The sequence below is a fragment of the Contarinia nasturtii genome, unplaced genomic scaffold, assembly GCF_009176525.2.
Source record: "Contarinia nasturtii isolate CC-2019 unplaced genomic scaffold, AAFC_CNas_1.1 Cnas_scaffold_4311, whole genome shotgun sequence".
In the NCBI taxonomy this organism is placed as follows: domain Eukaryota; kingdom Metazoa; phylum Arthropoda; class Insecta; order Diptera; family Cecidomyiidae; genus Contarinia; species Contarinia nasturtii.
Window position 1 is genome coordinate 1,369,998 of NW_022201606.1, and position 21,692 is coordinate 1,391,689.

Here is a 21,692-nt window from a genome sequence, read left to right on the forward strand (position 1 = left end):
GTATGGCCGATTACGTTCTCTTTTTATTCACAACTTTTGGATAATTTTTTCTTAGGTTTTTATTTTCATTAAAAATTTCAACATTTTCGCGACTTTTTCGTTCAATCGATAATTTTTCTGATTGTGAGTTGATTGGTTTCACTTCTCATTTTCTAATTTTGCCATTGATTTTTCGTCAAAAAAACAAACGAAATTCAAACTAATTATAAGTGCCCATCGATTGCTCAACTGGATTTAATTTTCTCTGCAACGAAATCCAAATCATTTGAGCGAATCAATTTATTTTGGTACTGTGTAAATAAAAAAACACCATACACACCTACATATGTATACAATTCTCGATATAATATCACTCATAACCAATACCATGCAAACAAAAGTAGAAATAATATGAACTACTTAAAAATTTAATTGTTTAATTATGCTGTTAAGATGATTGTTCGGTGTGCATTCTATTTATCTATATATAGATCTATATATTTGCTTTACATTCAGCGCTTCATTCAAACATACAAATTACTCCATTCATAGAATGGCATCGATTCATACATACTCACTCTAATTTTAATTTTCTGAACTTTGTGCTTTATTATTTATTTATTTTTACTAAGTCCAACACGATCATTTGTCTTGTTTTTGCATGATTTACAAATATTTCTGTTCACATTCTCTCATGCGGTCTGGCAAATAATAAACGACCAGAAATATTGTGTGCCATGTTTTTATATGTCATTTGAAATGTACAAAAAATACACCGTTTATTGATCAGTAGACCCCGCATCGAAATAAATTCAGCTGTTTTGTTTATTGACAATATGTCGGGTAAAATCCATCAAAAACAAACAGTCGAGAATGCAGTGAAAATACTGAAATTCTCGATTTTTCTCGATCGGATGCGAGATCTATTGATCCGAATTTTTCTGCGCTAAATCACACAATTATCAGCTTCAATTGTTTTCACATATTTTGATTTTGCACAAAATCTAATCACATTTTCGTTTGAATATTTTTGCTGCACATAAACTCTATTGTTTGAGAAAGTTAATCACCATTTATTGATTTGATTTTGCAAAAATGTATTTAGATTAAAGCGTCCATAAGGATCTAATTCAAGTCAAAGAGACTCAATCTATCCTAATCGTATACTATTTTATGCTTTTTAAATTCGATGCTCGGCCGAGTAAAAGTGCTAACAATTTTGTTATTAAGCAATGCGTCTGCTGTGAATCGCATGTTTTCAACCAGAAATTCAGTTCCGAAACATGTTCGTTATCACTTCGATGTTAATGTTCAAAGCACACGAAAAAAATCACTTCAGTTCACTTTACGATGGCCGGTTTTTTATTTTATTTTTCATTTCAATTTGTTGTCATTTCTATAGAACATTCTTCAGTAACAAGTTTTCTTTCTAAACTATCGATGGATGTTGTTTAATTTAGCTTTTTATGTATATCGACATTTTTTTTTTTCAAATTGAATTCCAAACACAAAAACTCACCACACATCATCAACATCGAAGAATTATGTATATCAGCATTGTGCACAAACTCAAAAATATAAAAAAAATCCTCAATCGATCCTTCATTGTACATATCGTATATATATTAAATCAATGTAATACACAAATATGCAATCGGATTTCCGAATGAATCCAACCGCAATCGCTGAACACCGTGTGACAAGCAATTGCTTAATGAATTTATGATTTTGTAGAATGAACATTGAACATCTTTAGAACATATTCATATAAAACAAAATATTTTCAATCCATTACTAATCAAATACAACAACAACAAAATATCAAATCAACTTTTATAAATATATGTGTGAACCTATCAACAGTACCATAATCAAAGTCCAGTCTTCGAAAAGTTAATGAGATACATCAATATGGGTTTTACTGGAATGTTTAGTGTTGAAACAGTGCTCAAAATTATCGGATTCGGGATAAAGGTTGGTATCAAACAAACAAACAAACAAACAAAAGAATAAAACACATAGATAAATCAGCAATCAGCCAAAATGAATTCAGCAAAAGCGCTCGTAGATAGGCAGTTTGAAAATATAGACAGCGATTTAAAAAAAAAATGAAATTCAAAATGAAGCATTTCTTGTACATATGTTTGTTTAGGGGAGAAATTCGGAGCTCTCTGGGTATATTTAATCAGTAGCTTTCAGTTTTGATAAATTGAAATTGATGTGTGTTCGTTCAGCTGAAGGCAAAGTGTTGGAATTGATACTTAGAGATAATACCATCAAATTTTATAAATTGAAATAGCACCCACCGTCCGACGAAATGACCATAAATAGTTCTCTGTGCTGACTTTGAATGTCCATTGGTCTACATATGATAAAATTTGTGTTTACGCATGAAATGTTAGTCCGTAAGACTAGACAAACTATGAGAATGCATTTTGTGCACGGCTTTCTTTTTCTATTTATATCATTTTTGTGATGTTTTTGTTTTCATGTTCTGTATTATACACAAAAAAATGAAGTGATTGAATTAAACCACATCGTATTGTCACAATCAAGTTATGTCCCGTGAAGTGTATTTATAAGCATTATGTGTGATTTTTATTTTAAAATGAAATTTCGTTTTCTGGAAGCATGACGTGTGCTTAATAACGAGTCATAATTAGATGCGTCCACTCGTAGCAATATTGCCTACGTAATACGTTTTCAAAATAATTTTGTAAATTCGTAATTATGTTGTCGGTTTTCATGCTGTTGCAATCAATTTACATTAATTCAATGGCAGTTTGAAACCGTGAATGCAACCGCACAATTTATCGTTTCGTATGTAGTTTGAAATGTACAAAGTAAGCGGAGAATGAGAGAGAGAGAGGAGTTCGTGTTGTGAGTTGCAAATACGGTTTAAGAAACCCCTTGAAGCGTATGTAAGTCAAATCCACACCATACGCTAGTTTAACCATGTGATTCAATTTTAGTGAAATTATTTCATTCATTTGAAAATGAGTAAAAGTATATTATTTCGATCTAAAATTGGCCATTCATTGTATTATAACCATACTTGTGATTATTTACATGCGAATTCACTGAATCCTTGCAACTCAAATCAGTTAACCATCAGATTTATATATGAACGTCATTCTGCATACTTATATCACCACAGTGGCAAGCGTCAATGTTAATGTAGTCATTCAAATCGAAACCTTTCAAATACAAAAGCTTGAATGAACAATCCGTATACATTTTTCGTTCCTTGTAAAACAGTCAACATATCTGCGAGTAATTGCAACAGAAAAACAACTTCACTTTTTTTGTTTGACAATCTTTTATTTTGATTAAATTTGTGCCATAAAAAAAATCAAATACCAATGAAACATTTCTCAACAGAATCAAATTAATTAACGAATTTAAATTAAAATACAAATCGGACGTATTTAGTTTCATGATGCACCGCCAATGCTTCTCGATGCTCTGAGTTTTATGAATTTGGTGTTTACATTGTGCTTTCTGGTGGAAACTGTGATGAAATTAATAGCATTTGGATTTAAGGTTTGTAACAACAGAATCAACAGACAAATGAATAAATAAGAAAAACGTTGAATCGATCTTTGGTTTTCGTCACTTTTGTTTTCTTAAAACATGATTTTGATTATGTTTACCATTGGTTTTGACCAATGAACAGATATTTTGTTTTTTTATTGTTTCATGTGATCTTTTATTAATTGGCATTTAGATTTATAATTGTCACATTCACTCGGTAATACATTCATGGGAATTTGACTAAAGAGTGTTTTTCAAGTGTTACATCTTTAAATTGAATACACTTTTTTTGTTTTGATCATGAACAAAGCTGTATTCAGTATCAGACTATTATGATTCAATAAAAATTTCAAGTAAAAAAAATAACAAATTTGAACCGACCGATGGATCCATGTGAAACCATTGCTGAATCATCATATCCACCACAAAATCAACCGATTACGGCCTTTTTATGGGAAAAATATAAAATTGAATTCAACTTAAAGTTTTAGCACTTTTAAAACACCATATATACTTTTTCGTTTATAACCAAAACTAAATTCGTTTGATGAATAGAATATTTTCGGACTTTTAATATTTTTAAATTGATTTTCATGTTTCAAGTACATCAAATTAATGTACTATGACCAAATAATAATAATTATGATGAGTGTTCAAAAGATCGTTACTGGTCGTTTAGTTCAATTACACTTTATCCAATTTCACTCAAAAATTATGCTCATTTCTTTTTTTTCTCACAATATTTATCAATGGCTAATTCATCCATTTTTCTCATTCGAAAGATTTTTCTTATTAGCTGTTTTCAGTGTAGTTTTTTTAAATTCCTTTTGAATCCCTTTCTTATTGCTGCAAACAATCAATAGTACAGCTAAAACTAGCCTACAAATTAATAAAAAAAAGATGTTTCCTTCATTTTCTGTTGATAAATATGTTCAGGCGGGCAAATTGTAAAAATTAGTTGTTTGTTGTACTCAATATCTAAACAAAATCAAATGATTGTTTTACTCTGTTTTATTTCAATTGAATTTGAAAGCAACCAAATGTAATTTGATTTGGTATTTATTTATTTTCTAATCTTCCCATTTAATTGCAATAGTAAATGCACCAATTTATCATAGCCAGTAGTTCAAATAATGTTATCCTCTTTGGTTGTATCGATTCACTATATAATTTGTCTTCGATTTTTATTTGATCAAAGTTTTGTATTATTATTTAATTAAACTCCTCATGCCATAGATAAAACCCAATGGAATTGACAAGGGCAGCTAAACATAAATTATTATCCATAACTTTTTTTCTTTTCTCACTCTTTTTTATTAATAATACATATTAAATTCCATTTTTTTATATGCTGTAGTATTCCATGCGAAAAATAAGCATTTAGCTAGATTTGATTTAAAATAAGTCGCCCTATTTTCTTGTTTTGTCTTTCTGTCATTCATATAAAAGCTTTAGACCAAAACGTATTTTAACTAGAGCGCACGCAATTATTTTTCGTACAAGCAAAAATGTACTGTTCCCAGCCTAAGTAAATTGAAAACAAAAACACATTAAAGGCGATGTGTTTAATCGGAAGCTTATTCAAATCCGATAATTGCTGTTTAGTTTTGGCCATTTGGCAAATTCACCTCGCATTTGTTTCCAAGTAGTAAATTTATAATAAAGATTGTAGATTGCATCGACATTAACCAATAAAACAGAGATCCGTGTAAAAAAAAGCTCGGCGAATTCCGTCCATTTTGAAAGTATGGTTAAAAACAGGCTCGGTTTTTCTTTTCACCGACGCCAAACTGACCTTTTAAAAGCCTTGACGAATGAATACGAACAGTAAGCCACTTGTAAGTTCCGATTCGGTTGGGTTAGATGCTTTTGAAACGTACAATTACATGCTCCTTTAAACAAGCGCTAGTTGTGTATATATAGGTGATGGCATTTTCATATGGAATTGAGTTCCACATGACGATGTCATCGTATGAGGAAAAGAGATCAGGGATTGTAGGCGCAAATAAATCAATCAGTCCAGTCATTATCCTCATACTAATCTCTTTTCTTCTTTGAATATTCGCCGAATTTGAATGCAGAACTTCTTCAAGGATGCCTGGAACGTGTTCGATTTCATCACTGTAATTGGTAGCATAATCGACGCGATGGTGTTGGAAATTGGGGTTTGTATTCAAATGAATGAACAAAAAAGTTGATCGTATGTGAAATGCATCCGTTTCTTTTTGACTTTTCGAATTATTTCTCATAAATCACTTTGGTTTGAAATTCAGTTTTCTTTCTTTAATACGTAATTTTGTAACTTATCGAATTTGAATGAATCGATTTCTTTATGAGAAAACAAAACAATTTTAATATTTTGAATAGTTTGCACAAAATTCATGTGAAATATTTGCTCACGATTTTTGGTTTTCAATCATTTTCAATTTGTATTTCTTATGAGTCAATTTTAAATAAATCCCATCGGATTTATAAAATTCACATCATTTTTTACTAAAATATTTATTCAACTATTTTCTATCTAAACGGAATGCGATTATTGTTATTTATTTCAACACTTTTTTGTACTATTCATCTTGCATTTTCTACATACACAAAATATTTTTCAATTTTCTATATTCGATTTTAATTTCAATATTTATTTATTTTTTGTGTGAATACTTGTACATTTTTTTATGTAAACACAACTATTTGAAATAACATAATTAATTGATAATAAAAAAAAAAACAACAACAACAACCACTCAACACTTACACACAACACACGAATCACTGGTCAAATGTTTATTTTATTTACGAAAAATAAATCGATAAACGATGATCCGGCGCTGGATCTTGCGAAACAACGGTTTACCGTCCAAATCCAAAATCACATTTTATCCGATTTTAATCACAAAATCAATCATACGTTTAGACATCTGTTGATTTTGAGGTAAAACATAATCCTGATTTTGATAGTTTACCCTTTGTCCAGCCAATTCCTCGCAAACCGGTAATTTATTTCATAGTTATTTTTCGTTTATATCGTTGATATTGCTGTTCGGTGGATGGAAGAATGACGGGCAAAATCCCTCATTTTATTGATCGCTTTTTCTTTGAATTTTATGAATTTGATATTTTCAATGAAGTTGACAAATTCCAACGAGCAGCAATGTCGTTATTTGTTAGGCTAGATTTAGTTCGACTAATATTAATTCTTCTTCAATACATTGAGTTTATTATCCGTTCTGAAAAGCGCAAAAAAGCACAAAACAGAAGACTATAAGCAAAGCTCCATCTCTTAGGTATCAATCTATAACGTTTTTTTTTCATTGCGTTTATTTGGTGTAGCAGATTTCTTTTCACCAATTTTACTATTATGAAATGGAATTGAAACGGACAGAGTATATGTGATTTGCAAGAATAATAACCAACGACAGATTTATGTACTAGATAGATAAAATCATATAAAATATATAGTCCATTTCTTTTAATTCATAGATTCCAACATATAATCAAAGTCAATTAGATTCTATAGTTAAAGATTTCTGTAATCTGTTAGATAATCAATATATCAAACTCTTTTATATTAATCGAATAGCTAGAAAAACAAAAAAACAAACAAAAAACATGAAACATTCAAAACCAAACACGCACACAAAAACACTTCACTAGCACAGAAACACAACAAAATAACTGCATGCTCTGATGAGTGTATTCTATTTGTAATCTCAATTGAACGAAGTAAAATCAAGCATGTTTGATGAATTAGTATTCTGAAAATTTTCATTTTGATTTATTAAAATTAGTTGTTCTTTGAACATTTTCGAATTAATTTGGTAACTTATTTTTAATGCAAATTTTACAATTGTGATTTTCTGAATGAATTCTGTTGTTTGGTAACCTATTTTGAACAAAGTAAAATCTCCCTTTGATGTGGTAAAATGGTAAATGTTATAAATTTCTGTGCATTTGTCCCACTTCTCCCTTTGCTGTTGGTTGGTCGTGTAGGTATTTTTGTTTTTTGTCTTAGTATTCGATGTGTATCACAAAACACACCTGTTGAATAATAAACGCTTTCCCACCAAATGCACCAGATGTCAAAATCCACACCACACTCTTTAGATAAATGTTTAGATGAAATCCCCCTGTAAAATGAAAATTTACATCTAATTTCACTCTTTACACAATTCAAACTGATGCTAATGGAATAATTCGTTCTTTTTGATTTGTCAACAATTCATCATCGTTCGCCGCACATCGAACAGGCCAATACATTTAATGTTGGCTTCTTGCGTCTATTCCGTGCGGCCCGTTTAATTAAGTTGCTGCGTCAAGGATACACAATTCGAATTCTGCTATGGACCTTCGTTCAATCGTTTAAAGCTTTGCCGTACGTCTGCCTCCTTATCGCAATGTTATTTTTCATTTACGCCATCATCGGAATGCAGGTATAACAAATCGTTTTCAAAATTTACTTTTGTGTTTTCCAAAAATAACTGATTTCTGAAATTGTCTATGAAATGGATGATTTCATGATCAGTATTATATGTGTCTATCTTTAATATGTGTATGTGTCTATAATTCGGAAACCAAACAAGAGATCGACATCAATTTGAACTCTCTTTTTTGGCTTCCGCAACTGTTTCGTCAAAAATTGATTGGACCAAATAGGGAAAAATATTAGGACAATTTTAGTAAACTTTATATTCAAAACACACACACCTTAATTTAAAAAAAAAAAACAAATATCACTTGACTCAAAATTGAAAACTTTTAGCATATTATTAAAATTCATCGAATCATAAAAATTGTAATTCTTATTGTGATACGTGACTCTTATACAAACAACATAAAATTTATTTATATTTAGATAATTTAGTGTAGCAAAGAATGAGTGGATTCATCCATTCCATAGATAACACTTAGTTTAGCTGAACAAAAAAAACTGTATTAATATTTACCACCAACATTTACCATATTTATATATATATTATCGTTCGACTGCATTTCAACACAATCAACCTCTTCCTCCCAAATACAAATGATAAACCGAACACATTTCCGCTCGAAACCGTTGTTAGGTTTTCGGAAATATGAAATTCGATCCAGCAACGGCGTTGAATCGACACAACAATTTTCAGACATTTTTTGGTGGCCTTCTACTTCTCTTTCGGTAATGCAACAATCTGCTGAGCTAAAATAAAACATTCAACTCTTCTTCACTTCTCTTTTAAGTTTTCTATTTATTAACATAGTCGATTGTATGATCGGATTGTATTTTTGTACAAAAAAAAAACCAAGTCGTCCCGCTCACTTATTTATTTGTTTAATTTTCAATCCTCCCTCCAAATATTGTTGACATTCATATTCTGTATGTGTATTTTTTGTGAATTGAAAAACAAAGCAATTAACTAGATGAAAATAAAAACCAAACCCTGTGCAAAATGTATTTGTTGGTAATCGTGCCGTTGATTCCTAATAATTTTTAGTCTATATATTTATTATTGATTGCGTCATTCAAAACACAAGTACCGTATTTGATTGTAGAGTTGCATTTTCATTTGTAAATTTGCTAAGCGATTTGAATGACTCAAGAACGGAATCCAGTAGGTATTTATAAAATGTTTTTTTTTTTCGTACAATTGAAAACAAAACGAATTTAGATATTATTATTAGCATCAAATAATATAAAAAAAGTTATTTTTGCACAATGCTGTAAATGTCACTCGAACAAATACAAAACATACATGAAAATGGATTATTATTGCGACCATTTACATTCGAAATAAAACTCAAACAAATACCTAGTCAAAGTATCTAATAAACTTGAATAGTTGAAATAAAATCGTATTTTGTCGTTACGTCTGAGATAGTCGCATGTTGTATATAGACACATTTAGACGAATCGAAATCGAATAGAAAGTGCCACGCAAGCATTTAGATGGATTTGATGGCGATGGAAAGCATTTCGGCGCGTTTTAGCAAATAAAATAGACATTTTTTAGGTTTAGAATTGATCCAATCAAATGAAACGAACTCACCTCTTTTAAGCTAAGCCAAACATTCTTAATTAAACATTCAATTGTTAGGAGATCCTGATGATAAAACACCGAAAAATCAAATATTTCTTTCTTCTTCTTATTCTTCACTGTTTCTTTTTTCTCATCTTTTGTGAAAACATCAATGTGTGTTTGTGTTTAACGTGAAAATTAAATTTCAAAAATAATGCCCATTACATGAAAACAAATCAATACTCCACTGAATTTATTCTGCGTCTGCACTTTCGTTTGCAACCATTCTCTCATACAAAAAACACACACACGAACCAAAAATATCTCGAAATGCGATTGGCCTGTTGACATTATTATTAACGATCGCAATCAAATCGAATACAAAACAAAAGGTTTTTGGAAATATCGCTCTATCGCCCGATACCGCCATTACAAGACACAACAATTTCCGATCGTTTTTACAAGGACTAATGCTACTGTTCAGGTAAGTGACGGTGAACTTGAAAAAACAAGTGAATTCTTTTCGAACCGTTTATCTTGTTGATTTTCTTTGATTTTTTGGTCTTTTTTTATCTTAATTGGTGGATAGACTAGGATTCGAAACAAAAATAAAAACAATTCTTTTATTTAAACAGCGATCGTTAGATTCTTGTCAAGATAAATAGATTTTCAATTTGATTTTAAAATAAATAATAATCAACTTTTTTCTAGACATTGAGCGTTTGCTCACTAGTGAACATATATCAATTTTTCACAGTTATTCTTCTTTCACAACTTAGCACTTAATGGGAAAACTAATCAAATCTAGCTAAAATAGATATATCTCTTAAAACGAAACGATTTATGATTCGCCGTTTAATTTGTATTTCTAACGTGTCATAAATGAAACAAGTTAAAAAGAATAGGAAGTAGATTCAATACAATCATTGATGTTGATGATTGAAAACAAAAATCATTTTGTGGAATAGTTTGAGAATTCATCACGCAAAATTAGGAATTGAAGATGAATTCGATATTCAGGTATCGCAAAAAGAAAGTGAAGAAAAAAATTCGTCATATTTCTTGTATCTCAGACACAACATATGCTTTGTGTATTGAGTAGAATGTTGTATTATTCTTATAGGTTCTTCTTTGTGTAGAAAATATTTCTATTTTTTTCAATCGTATTTTTCTCTTTAGAGAGATTTTTTTTTACTAGTTCGTTCTCAAAATGTTGATTAACGATTTCTTGAAATTGGCCATTCCCAGTATTGTGTATATTATTCAAAAGTGTATAAATGTATCAATCAGAACAAACATGTGTAAAGGTACAATTTAGCAAATACGATTTAAAACATAAAAATTCTACAAAAATTCTAATAGTTTTTGGAACAAATTTAGAAAAAAAATTAGTCTAACCTGAGCTAAACTTAATCTTTTGTAATTAAATGAACCACCTCTATTGGCCAACTGATTATTATTAAGTTATTTTGGCATTTTAGAAAGTAAATAGATTTGAATTTGTGCGCATAATAACTTGCAACATTCCAATTAAACCGACCAAATAGTTGCAAGTCAATTATTAATCTAATTTTTTGATCGAATATACATATATCGAATCCTTTTTCATATAATATCCTCATTTTTTCCCATTGAATAGTTTGTGCTGTTTTTATATATATTTTACATATAAAATCAAATAGAGTTTTAACCACTATACCATAAACTATAATACAATATAATACATATGTACTTTATAATAAATAGATTAGCGCCTAGAATTAGTGCTGAGCTTAGATTATTTTTCATTTTCTCTTAGCTTTTCAATACCTTTCCACTTTAGTTTTCCAGAAGCGAGGGAAATGAACAAAATGTTTATTATTTTCATTTTGACGACGTTTGTTCACTTCCCAATTCAGTTTTGCTTTGAAGTTTTTTGTTTTTAATTTATGTTTTGATGCTTTTTAAAATCCGGCAAAATACTCACACTAATGAAATATCATTTTTCAAACCTATTTTCGAATAGGTGCGCGACAGGCGAGGCTTGGCCGAACATTATGTTGGCATGTCTTAAAGGTCCGTGTGATTCCAAGTCAGGCAAACAAGGCGAAGACTGTGGATCACCAATAGCATATGCATATTTCGTGTCCTTCATTTTCTTTTGCTCGTTTTTGGTAAGACCTATCATTGCGTTTATTATAGTTTAAAAAAAAAAGAAACGAAATACTTGATATTTAATAAATGTTTACCTATGTATTTTCTCAATCATAACCATTTCTAACGAGAATTAAACATCTTCAATCTTACACTGCCAACACAAAACTGTTTGCAAATCAATTTTCCGCACAATTTTAGATGTTGAATCTGTTCGTGGCTGTTATCATGGATAATTTTGATTATTTAACAAGAGATTCAAGTATATTGGGCGCCCATCATTTGGATGAATTTGTGCGCATTTGGGCTGAATATGATCCGAACGCAACGTAATCCATTTTCTTGTTTTAAAATTATCATTTAGCATTGATTTGGTTCCTATTTCTAACCGATTTAAATGTTTCAGGGGCAAAATTCACTATACCGAAATGTATGATATGCTAAAGAACATAGATCCACCTTTAGGTTTTGGCAATAAATGTCCGAACAGACTCGCCTACAAAAAACTGATACGAATGAATATGCCATTGGATGAAGAGAAACGTGTAAATTTTACGACCACGCTATTCGCATTGATTCGTGAAAATTTAAATATAAAAATGCGATTGGCTGACGAAATGGACCAAGCTGACGAAGAGCTTCGTGAAACCATCCAGATGATATGGCCTTTTCAAGCGAAAAAGATGCTGGACTTGCTCATTCCTCGCACCGAACGTTTGAACAAAATGAATTTAACCGTGGGAAAAATATATGCGAGTCTATTGATACTGGAGTCATGGAGAAATACGAAATTTGGCCAAATTGAAAGTGGAATACCGGTAAGCCAAGCCAATACAATCATTTACTTAGCCGAAAAAAAACTCTATAATAATCGAAAATTAAAGAAAAACGGAAAGGTCAACACCAGACTCATACAGAGTGCTTGGCCGTAGGGAATTGATATATAAACTTTACTAATTATTCTAAATGCATTTTAAGGAAAACACAAAATTCAATTGGCGTTTACCTTAAAATAATAAAATCCACCATTTTTTTTTTGTTCGTTCGTATGTATTACCCTTAAAACGTATTGGCTTTAGTCATTTTAACGTAAAAAAAACACAAGAAATTGCTCAAAACTGTGTGCGAATAAATGTTATATCGATGTTGTTAGCGCCCACACCAGTGATAAATTTTTCAATATTTTTCAGTAAGTCGCAAAACGCAAAATCGTAACGTATATTTTATTTATCGATAACAATATTCCAAGTGTGTATCCACCACCATGTTGTAACCCATTTTGATGGGTAAAAAAGTATCTTAAAAGCTAGCATTCGATTTATCAAGTTTGAATTCGTTTTGTATAACCAGCTACATTTGCCGTAGACCTGATTTCATGTCATAAATGTTTTGAATTTCCTCCCCAATTAACAGAATACCGATATGTTTTTTATTAGAACTCCCCATCTTCAGTCGTAACATTCAAAACACAATCGATTTTCCGTATTTTCTAGTTAGGTATAAAATGCAAATCGGGTTTCCTTATTGTAATTTTGATGTTGTTTCTTTTTATGATAACGATAACAATTTAATTGTGAATTTAAAAACGAAAACAAGACAACTGTAGATTTAAATGTTTTTTTACGCAGAATTCGTGGAATGGCGCACATATGTAGCTTAAGTCTTGTCGCGAATGAAATAAACTTTTATTCAAATATTAAAACGCACAGTATTACATAAAATTCTTTGTCAAAAAAAAGTGAGAGATATGTTCAAATGTCGTTGTAGCGAAATCAATATGAGGGCACACAAAATTTAAAATGAATTTTAGTTTAAACTGAAGAAATAGAGAAAAAGTAATCATTTTGAAATCATTCGTTTGAAAAGAGAGAATCAATTTGGTCAAAAGTTTGTTGTTCATTTTGGAGATTTTTGATAGAAAACTCAAAACGATTACATTTTCTAATCAACAAACAACACAAATTCTATTTAATCCTGCATTCAATAGAAATCATTTTTATATTTGACATGTTCTTTTCTTTCTCTCTTTCATTTTTCGTGATTGATGAATCGAACCAAATAATTAACAAAAAAATCCATAAAACTATTGCAATGTTACAATTATTACCGACTATCCAAACAAATTCCATTCGCAAAAATCGAAAAACAAATTAATACTGATAATAAATATATATCATCGTCACTTCGTAAATACAACGCGCGATCCACATCGCCATAAAGAAGAAAGACGCAAGCAAAACAAGTCCTACATCCAAACAGGCGGTATACTCATTAATTTATCAATTTTATTTATTTTTCACTTGTGTTACGAACGGTTTTGGTTTTTGTTAACAGTTTTTTTAGTTGCATAGCGATAAACGACTATCAATTTTATTACGATATATTTCTAAATTCCATATCAACTATTCTTTCGCTCTACTTTTTTCCATTTATCTCTTTTTCGAACATATCGTTCTCTCGATTTTCTGCTTTTTTTTGTATAAAACTGAGACGTCAAAATTCGAATCGTATATTGTAATATGATTGATTCATAGCGAGCCTTTTATTCTTAGTTCAACTATAATTTGCTTTTGTTTGTCTTTTTAACGAGTGATAATATGAAAAAAACCAGTTCAGTTAAAATTCATTTAGTCGAATGCTTTCGTCTCGTTTTTCATTATTTATTTTCCTTATATTTATTTACATCGAACAATTCAATTTTGAAATGTTTTATACTCAGAATTTATTGCATTCAAACAAAGCTTCGCAAGTTTATTTCGATTTTATATGCCCTTTTTGGAATGAATACACTCGTCGAATTTTTCTCCGGCATAACAATGCCAAATCACCTTCCGATTGACTTTCCGGTCAAAGAAAAAAAAAATTGATGCCAGGAGAGAAATTCAGCCAGAATTTGAATGCCAATCCAATAAATATATTAAAAATCATTAACACAATGAACATAAACACACCTACAAAAAAACTATGATCTTCAATGAATTCCTGCTCTTTCCCCAACTTCGTTTCTCACAATTCTTCAAATGGAATGTCATTATTTACTTTGAATGATTTTTAATGCCTAACTCCTGGATGACTAACTAACTCTATGAATTATGCCCAATATGAATCCGAATTTATTTTTGTCAAGTTCTAGCATTGCAAAACATAGAATAGACCAATTTTTGCACATACACATATAAATATTTTTGATATATATTCAAAATTACAAATTAGGAAAGGAAACCAAATTGGAAAGAAACGAAGAAAAAAAATGATTAAGATTCAAATAATTTAAAAAAAGAATCAATATATTTGTCCTATATTTGATAGATTAACGTGATTAGTTCGGTATTATTGCTTGTATTCTATGGATCAGATCAACTCTGATTCGCTTTGATCCTTGTTGTTCAGCACAGTACTTTAGTCAAAGTGTCTGATATAATTAGATTTTGCGATTTTGCAGCATTTAGACATATAGACAATAACTTTTTGCATTGAATCCTTTTAGGAATGAGCACCAAAGTTCCGATAAATATCCATAGAAAAGTTGAGAATGCAAATTGAATGACATTATTTAAATAAGATTTTTTCGAATGTTACAGCGAGTTTTTTTTACAAATTATGCATGGTTTTCTAATTGAAACTTGAATAAAATTGTTGAAAATCTCTGATTCCGTTGATAAAATTATTATAATCTATAGCCAACAACCGTGAATTTTAATACAGTAAAGCCTCTCAATGAAGGAAACCCTGGACAACCAAAGATTTCTTAATGGTGATAGTTTTTGAGATTCCATCTCTGTGAGGTCTTTTCTTTATTGATGATCAACGAAAAGCGAAATGAGAATTTTCATCATTTTATTCGTTTGCACGCTTTTGATTTTTTAGGCCTTAAAAAATCTATTTGTTTAGAATTCCGATAAGTTTTTCTTTAACAAATTGTATAAAAAATGCATAAATTAATCACAAAAACAATGTTTTTATTTTTAAAATTTTCAATGAATTTCTTTAAAATTTGCTTCATTACATTTTTCTTACTTCAACAACAATTTTAAAATACACAACCACACACACAAACACCATCCAACACAAAAATGTAAATTTAACAAACAAAACTGTGACAAACCAAAAAAAAACAAAAACAAACAATCCGTCAATTACACGCACACAACAACATCACTGTCATCATCCATCTTCTACCACCTTCTTCTAAATACCGATTCTCCATGGCAAAATGATAAATTCGAAATCGAATGCAAAATAAATGTTTGGGGCGACATAAAAAAATTGTTTAATACTTAAAACGCGCACATGCTCGGAAATGCATGATGATTGCTGAGTATAGCAGAAACAATCGTTCTTCAATTGTTTGCTGGATATGGCCGCAATGGAAAAAACAAATTCACGCACGGGTTCGATAAATATAGACGAGGGTGTTGCTAGTTCACAAACACAATTGCTGCATGGGCAAAATGGTCAAGAAGAGCGATCAAGTCTATCGCAACTAGCTCGGCACAGCACCATACGAAAACGCTCATTGCGGTAAGTAATTCCAACACGTAAAATTGTGCGCTTGCAATAACCAATTATCTTACACAATGTTGTCTTCTTCTCTTTCAATTTGCAGGAGCAAAAAGGTGATAACCACATTACGTAATATAGATTACCTAACAAATATTCAGTTTATGTTGGAAAAGTGGGAGGATATTAAATTATAATTATGAAAAGACAAAATCGCTTTCTATAAATGTCTATGTCATATTTATCTCGAGAAGGCGTATAGTGTTGTATGTTTCCCGTGTCGACTAAAAAAGCTACTTTTATTTTCTGTTTAAATCCACTTAGTTTGAGTTGGCTAAGGAACAATTGACGACCGGTTATATATATATTTTTATTATTTCTCTCGTAAATTGTGTTTTTCTTCATTGTTATCATTTCCCGTTTCATTTTTGGTTTTCATTGTTTTACATTGTTTTTATATCGTAAACGTTTTTTTTGTTTCGTTGATAATTAACGTTGATTTGTAATATTTGTGGGACCCTTCCATAATTTTGTGATCATAACAATTGATTAAATGTGTGTATGATAACTGTGTTTCAATTGGCAATTGAACAATAACGTTTTGGAATAATAATAATAATAATTTAGAGCCAAGTAGCATTTTCGATAAATTCGTTCCTTAATATATTCAAATTGCAATTTCATTTCTAGAATCCCGTCACAATCAAACAAATAAAAAACTAAAAACACAATTATTTTTTGGGAAAAAAAACTAGATAAAAACATACCAGCAATTAGCGAAAAGTTACTCATCTTTGTAATTTTTTTTTAAATACGTAGACTTCGTTTTGCGTCAAGTAGACGGTACGATCGTGGTCTGGCTTTAAAAAAAACTGTAGAAACAATTATCATAATTATTTTTAGATTGAGTTAGCCATTGAGCCGGATAGCATCACAACGATGCAAACGGAATTTAAATGAAGAGACAAACGAAAATCTCGTGAATATTTGAAATTTTGTTTTTCGTAGGAGACATTTTGCAAATCATATTCAATGCTAGAAAATCGTGAACAATATTATCGCATAACTGTTGAATTTTTCTTTTGTTTTTGGTAAGTACCGATGGTTCCAGTTTATTAGCAAATCGATTCCAAATTTCATCACCTTCTGAATTCACAAAAAACAATTCGAATTTCGCTCATTAAACAACCATTTGCTTCATTCGAAATCGAAAGCATATATCACCCAAAATTCTCTTTAGCAAATCAAATTCTTAACCTTTCAAAATCAAATATCAAATACTCATTCGCAACAAAATCAATTTAAACAATCGAAATCATAGTTCTAGTGTAGAGCCATTGTTTTTACATAATATGCATGGTTTAATCCATTTTTCCTTAGATTTTTTGCATTTTATGATAAAACTTTTATCTATATGACAACCATTTGAAACATGTATATACAATCAAAAACATTTTTTATTACCAATTTTATTTCTCTATTTAATGTAAATATCATTTTTTGTACAAAAAAAACGAAAAACAAAACAAAACATAGCTTGTCGAATTCATTTCTCTTTTTTCATTTGTAACTCAAGCCGAATTTTATTTAGTGCACCCTTGCATGTTGATCAATTTCATACGGCTCATACGTTTGTCACGAAAACAAATTTTCTTTTAAGTAGACAATTCCAAATATTTTCTGTCGCATTACATGATCTTAGCAAGTAGATAGAATGCCTAATGAGATTACACGGTATTCATACCAGCAACTGAAAATATAGGACAAGTTTAAACAAACGAAAAAAAATAATATATATATACAAATGCCTTTAACACAAAAAATAAGGAACATTAGCAATTTAAGCAACTTGAAATTTTCTTTTAGATATTATTAATGATATTTAGTTTCCAGTGTTGCTATATAAAAATCCCGAATTGGACTATTTACACATTTGCCGTTTGTTATTATGCGTGACTAAAATGTTTATCATTTGAAACGGGTGGATATTTTTTAGATGTTGGAATTACATGACATTGGATCGAGGCAACCGTCGATGGAATCTTTGACGGGTGAACCAGATGGAACGCATTTGCATCCAGGACATCAGTATTCTAATCGACGATCTCCCAGTTTGAGGTTTGTATCTTTTGTTTTATGCTCGCCGAATTAATTGCATCTAATCTCCATTTGTTTTTGATTTGAATGATAGACGATCTGGATCGCCTCATTTGGAACGAACACCTAGCCCACGGCGAAGAGGCAATCAATTGCATCCGCATCATGATGTTGGATTTTCGGACACAGTATCAAATGTTGTTGAAATTGTTAAGGAAGAACGTGGACACAATCGTGGATACCGAACAAATGGTAGATACCCACGAGGTACGAGCTTCATATACATTTGTTGCACAACATTTTTGGATTTTCCAAACCCATTTTCCGAACACTTGTTTTTATTTAAAACATAATTTTTCATTTGAAAGAAAAAAAAACTTTTATTTTCCGTTAAACGTATGATTCGTTGATTTTCATTTGTATGATCTCGAGTGCGTGTGTTTCGATTTAGAATATATATAGTATAAGAAATGTGATTTTCCATTTTAATTGTGTAAATTTGGTTTATTATTCAAATTCAAATGAATATCATTCATTTGCATATTTTGACACATCCCCAATCAAAATATATTGACTATTTGAATATTGATCCCATCTGTAAAATTAATGATCGATGAGTAAAATATCCTTGGAAAAACGTTCAGGTTGATTTTGGTCCAACATTTTCTCCATCAATATGAATGGCACACAACAAATGAAGCTAACAAACTCAAACGAGAACACAGACCTTAACATCCTGAACGATATTTTAAAGGATTCGATGTTGTTTGATATTATAGCACATGCCATATGTAAAGATGGTATATATATTTATTTAGTAGTTTCATGATTCCTGAACGTGACAAAAAAAACCCTCGCCCCCCTCTTCGAAATGCTTTACTTGTTACTGTGCTTGTGCACTTTTCAATTGAATTTAAGAAAAAAAAGGTTGCTTCAAAATTCAATGCTTCAGTAGATTTATGATTTGAATATGTTTGTTGTTGCTGCCGTAGAACGAGTTAAATGCTTTTTTTGCTCAAATTTAAACCAAATTATGGCATTCACGGTCAAGATATATCGTTAGATTACCATTTTGGCCTTCTTGTTTTCATGCTTGATAATATATTATCTTGTTGTCGATTATGAAATTTTCTACCGTCCAAAGTTTAGTTGGTCACAAACTGTATAAATTTTGTGATTTGTCGGATTTTCCAAAAATAAAAAAAAACTAACATACAAATTTTTTAATAGTGTCCATTGCATTAGAAATCGTTTGTCAATTTCCTCGGAAACGAAGAGTCGACAGATCGAGTTCAAATTAGACATAGAAATTTGAACCTTTGTAAGAAAATATTCGCCCGCTTTATGCTATTGGAATATTGATAGACTTTAATTGTATACAAATATAAAGAAATTGGTTAATCTATAATAACAAAAACTAAAATTCGTAGACGTTATATACACCAGAAAACGAACAACACTCACTCGTATCCTATTTGGTTTTTCTTATTTTTCGATTTAATTGAATCAAACACTTTGAATTTTGTTTTTATTGTTGTTGATTTTTTGAGTTTTATACTCATACACAAAATACTCTTATCCTGAAAATTAAACAGTGTGACACTAAATATACATAACACAAAAAAACACACACACACACAAACACACTAACACGAACACTGAATACTGTCAGAAATCCAAGAAACTTTAACCAAAATACAAATTATTTGCAAGAAAGAAGCCAACTCAACCAAACAAAAAAACCATAAACTACTGTATATTTAGGTTCATGGTCGGCATCAACAAGCCCAGCCAGATCTCCATCACCATTACGTCATCGCGGCAAACAAAATCAATTTTCACCCACGTACGGTGGCACGACAAGTCTATGTCAAAGATCACGTTCACCGAGTCCGGCTCGATTACAGGAAATGCGTGAAAGAGGTAGAGATCTGCGAAATCATATGGATTTTAATTTGAACAAACCAATACAAGCAAAACAAAATAAATAAGCGATATAGCAGAATACAAAACAGCAACAATTTCACATTCTTTCTTAGTCTTCCCTCTATCTATCTATTATATCTTTCTCTGTCTTTTCGTCCGTTTTTTTCTTTCAATTTTTGTTTTTTTTTTCTTCAAATTAACACTTTTTAACCGTTTTCAATTCAATTTGTTCCATTTGTTTCGTTCGTTTTTGTATTGATTTTCCTTCGAATTTTTACAATTTTTGTCCTCGAAAGCATAAAACTGAATATGATGCATTTGACACTATACACTACTCACATTCACTGTTATCGTTATTTCGAAATAGTTAAAATTTGAAATTCAACGTAAAAACCAGTTTTTTTTTTTCAAAAAAAAGGCATCGAGTTCAATGAATGACTCACATACCGATTTTTAAAAGAACAAACATATTTGACAATCAAACTGAGGCAGATACTATAAATATCTTCTGCATGCAATCTTTTTTCTCTCTTTCATTTTGGTTTCTTTTATTTTGTTATTTTCTGTTTAAGTGTGCCTTTTTGCTTGAATAAAATCTTGAATTGAGTGCACTACCGATTTTGTGTTTTTTTTTATTCGTGTTCATTTCGCAATTTATAGATCAGGGTTATTTTGGCCATCTTTTCATATTTCGTTCTGTACATTTTGCTTTGCTTTTTCTTTCTTCAACAATGTAGTTTATTTATAAAGATTCAATACCGAACGGAATGTTTTCGAATTCAGTAAAGAGAACACATTTGCAACACAACATTTTCCAACGCAAATATTTAAATGTTGTTTCGTTTGAATTTTAAAGGTGTCCATCATGTACAGCATAGTTATCCAGTACTGGTACAACGACGGGGCCAAGGTCGACGATTACCACCGACACCTAGCAAACCATCTACACTTCATCTAAAACCATCGAACATCAACTTCCCGAAATTAAATGCTAGCCCAACACATGTACGTGCCAACAAACCAGCAACATTCTTTTTTTTTTGTATACTAATGGAATTGTATTTAGTTTTATTCACAGACACATCATTCGACGCCGCACAGTGTTCATTCGTTGCCACATTCACGTGATTTCATTAGAGACAACAAAGATTACTACTATCGGGAAAAAGACAGGGATTCACGCAGAGAACATTTCCGTGATCATCGCGGACCAACACGTTACATCCACCGAAGTCGTAAGTCTATCCAAAATTCATTTCGATTGATCGATGTGGTGAATTTAAAAAAAAGTAATGTCATTTGCAGTGGAATACGATGACTCAGAGTATGATATGCGGTATGAATACAGAGACAGAGAACGAGAATTATACGAATTAGAACGAGACCGTGAAAGAGAATTGGAGCGCGAAAGGTAAACTATTTGAACTTCGATGTATTCTTTTGTCACTTGTTTACATTTGTTTTCAAATTCAATTTGATGTTCAACGATTCAATTTTCAAGTGAAATGTAACCATTGTGAAAAAATGAAC

At 30.6% G+C, this 21,692-nt stretch overlaps 1 protein-coding gene across 23 annotated transcripts in view; it reads left to right on the top strand.

Moving 5' to 3' along the window:
* The window catches only part of LOC116350816 (voltage-dependent calcium channel type A subunit alpha-1), a 49,251-nt gene that overhangs the window by 23,249 nt on the left and 4,310 nt on the right, over nucleotides 1-21,692 (top strand). For 4 of the 23 annotated variants that reach the window (XM_031782763.1, XM_031782762.1, XM_031782767.1 and 1 more), the window contains exons 22-38: nucleotides 1,843-1,953; nucleotides 5,595-5,678; nucleotides 6,428-6,505; nucleotides 7,761-7,943; nucleotides 9,899-9,990; nucleotides 11,512-11,659; nucleotides 11,841-11,968; nucleotides 12,046-12,457; nucleotides 13,860-13,901; nucleotides 15,964-16,160; nucleotides 16,246-16,255; nucleotides 18,136-18,257; nucleotides 18,331-18,503; nucleotides 20,001-20,159; nucleotides 21,019-21,167; nucleotides 21,229-21,397; nucleotides 21,453-21,573. In XM_031782763.1, the coding sequence (XP_031638623.1) occupies nucleotides 1,843-1,953; nucleotides 5,595-5,678; nucleotides 6,428-6,505; nucleotides 7,761-7,943; nucleotides 9,899-9,990; nucleotides 11,512-11,659; nucleotides 11,841-11,968; nucleotides 12,046-12,457; nucleotides 13,860-13,901; nucleotides 15,964-16,160; nucleotides 16,246-16,255; nucleotides 18,136-18,257; nucleotides 18,331-18,503; nucleotides 20,001-20,159; nucleotides 21,019-21,167; nucleotides 21,229-21,397; nucleotides 21,453-21,573 (2,378 nt within the window). Of the gene's footprint in view, nucleotides 1-1,842; nucleotides 1,954-3,411; nucleotides 3,523-5,594; nucleotides 5,679-6,427; nucleotides 6,506-7,760; nucleotides 7,944-8,576; nucleotides 8,669-9,898; nucleotides 9,991-11,511; nucleotides 11,660-11,840; nucleotides 11,969-12,045; nucleotides 12,458-13,859; nucleotides 13,902-15,963; nucleotides 16,161-16,245; nucleotides 16,256-18,135; nucleotides 18,258-18,330; nucleotides 18,504-20,000; nucleotides 20,160-21,018; nucleotides 21,168-21,228; nucleotides 21,398-21,452; nucleotides 21,574-21,692 lie in introns of all 23 variants that reach the window. The other 19 variants (XM_031782782.1, XM_031782784.1, XM_031782781.1 and 16 more) reach the window with 15 other exon arrangements.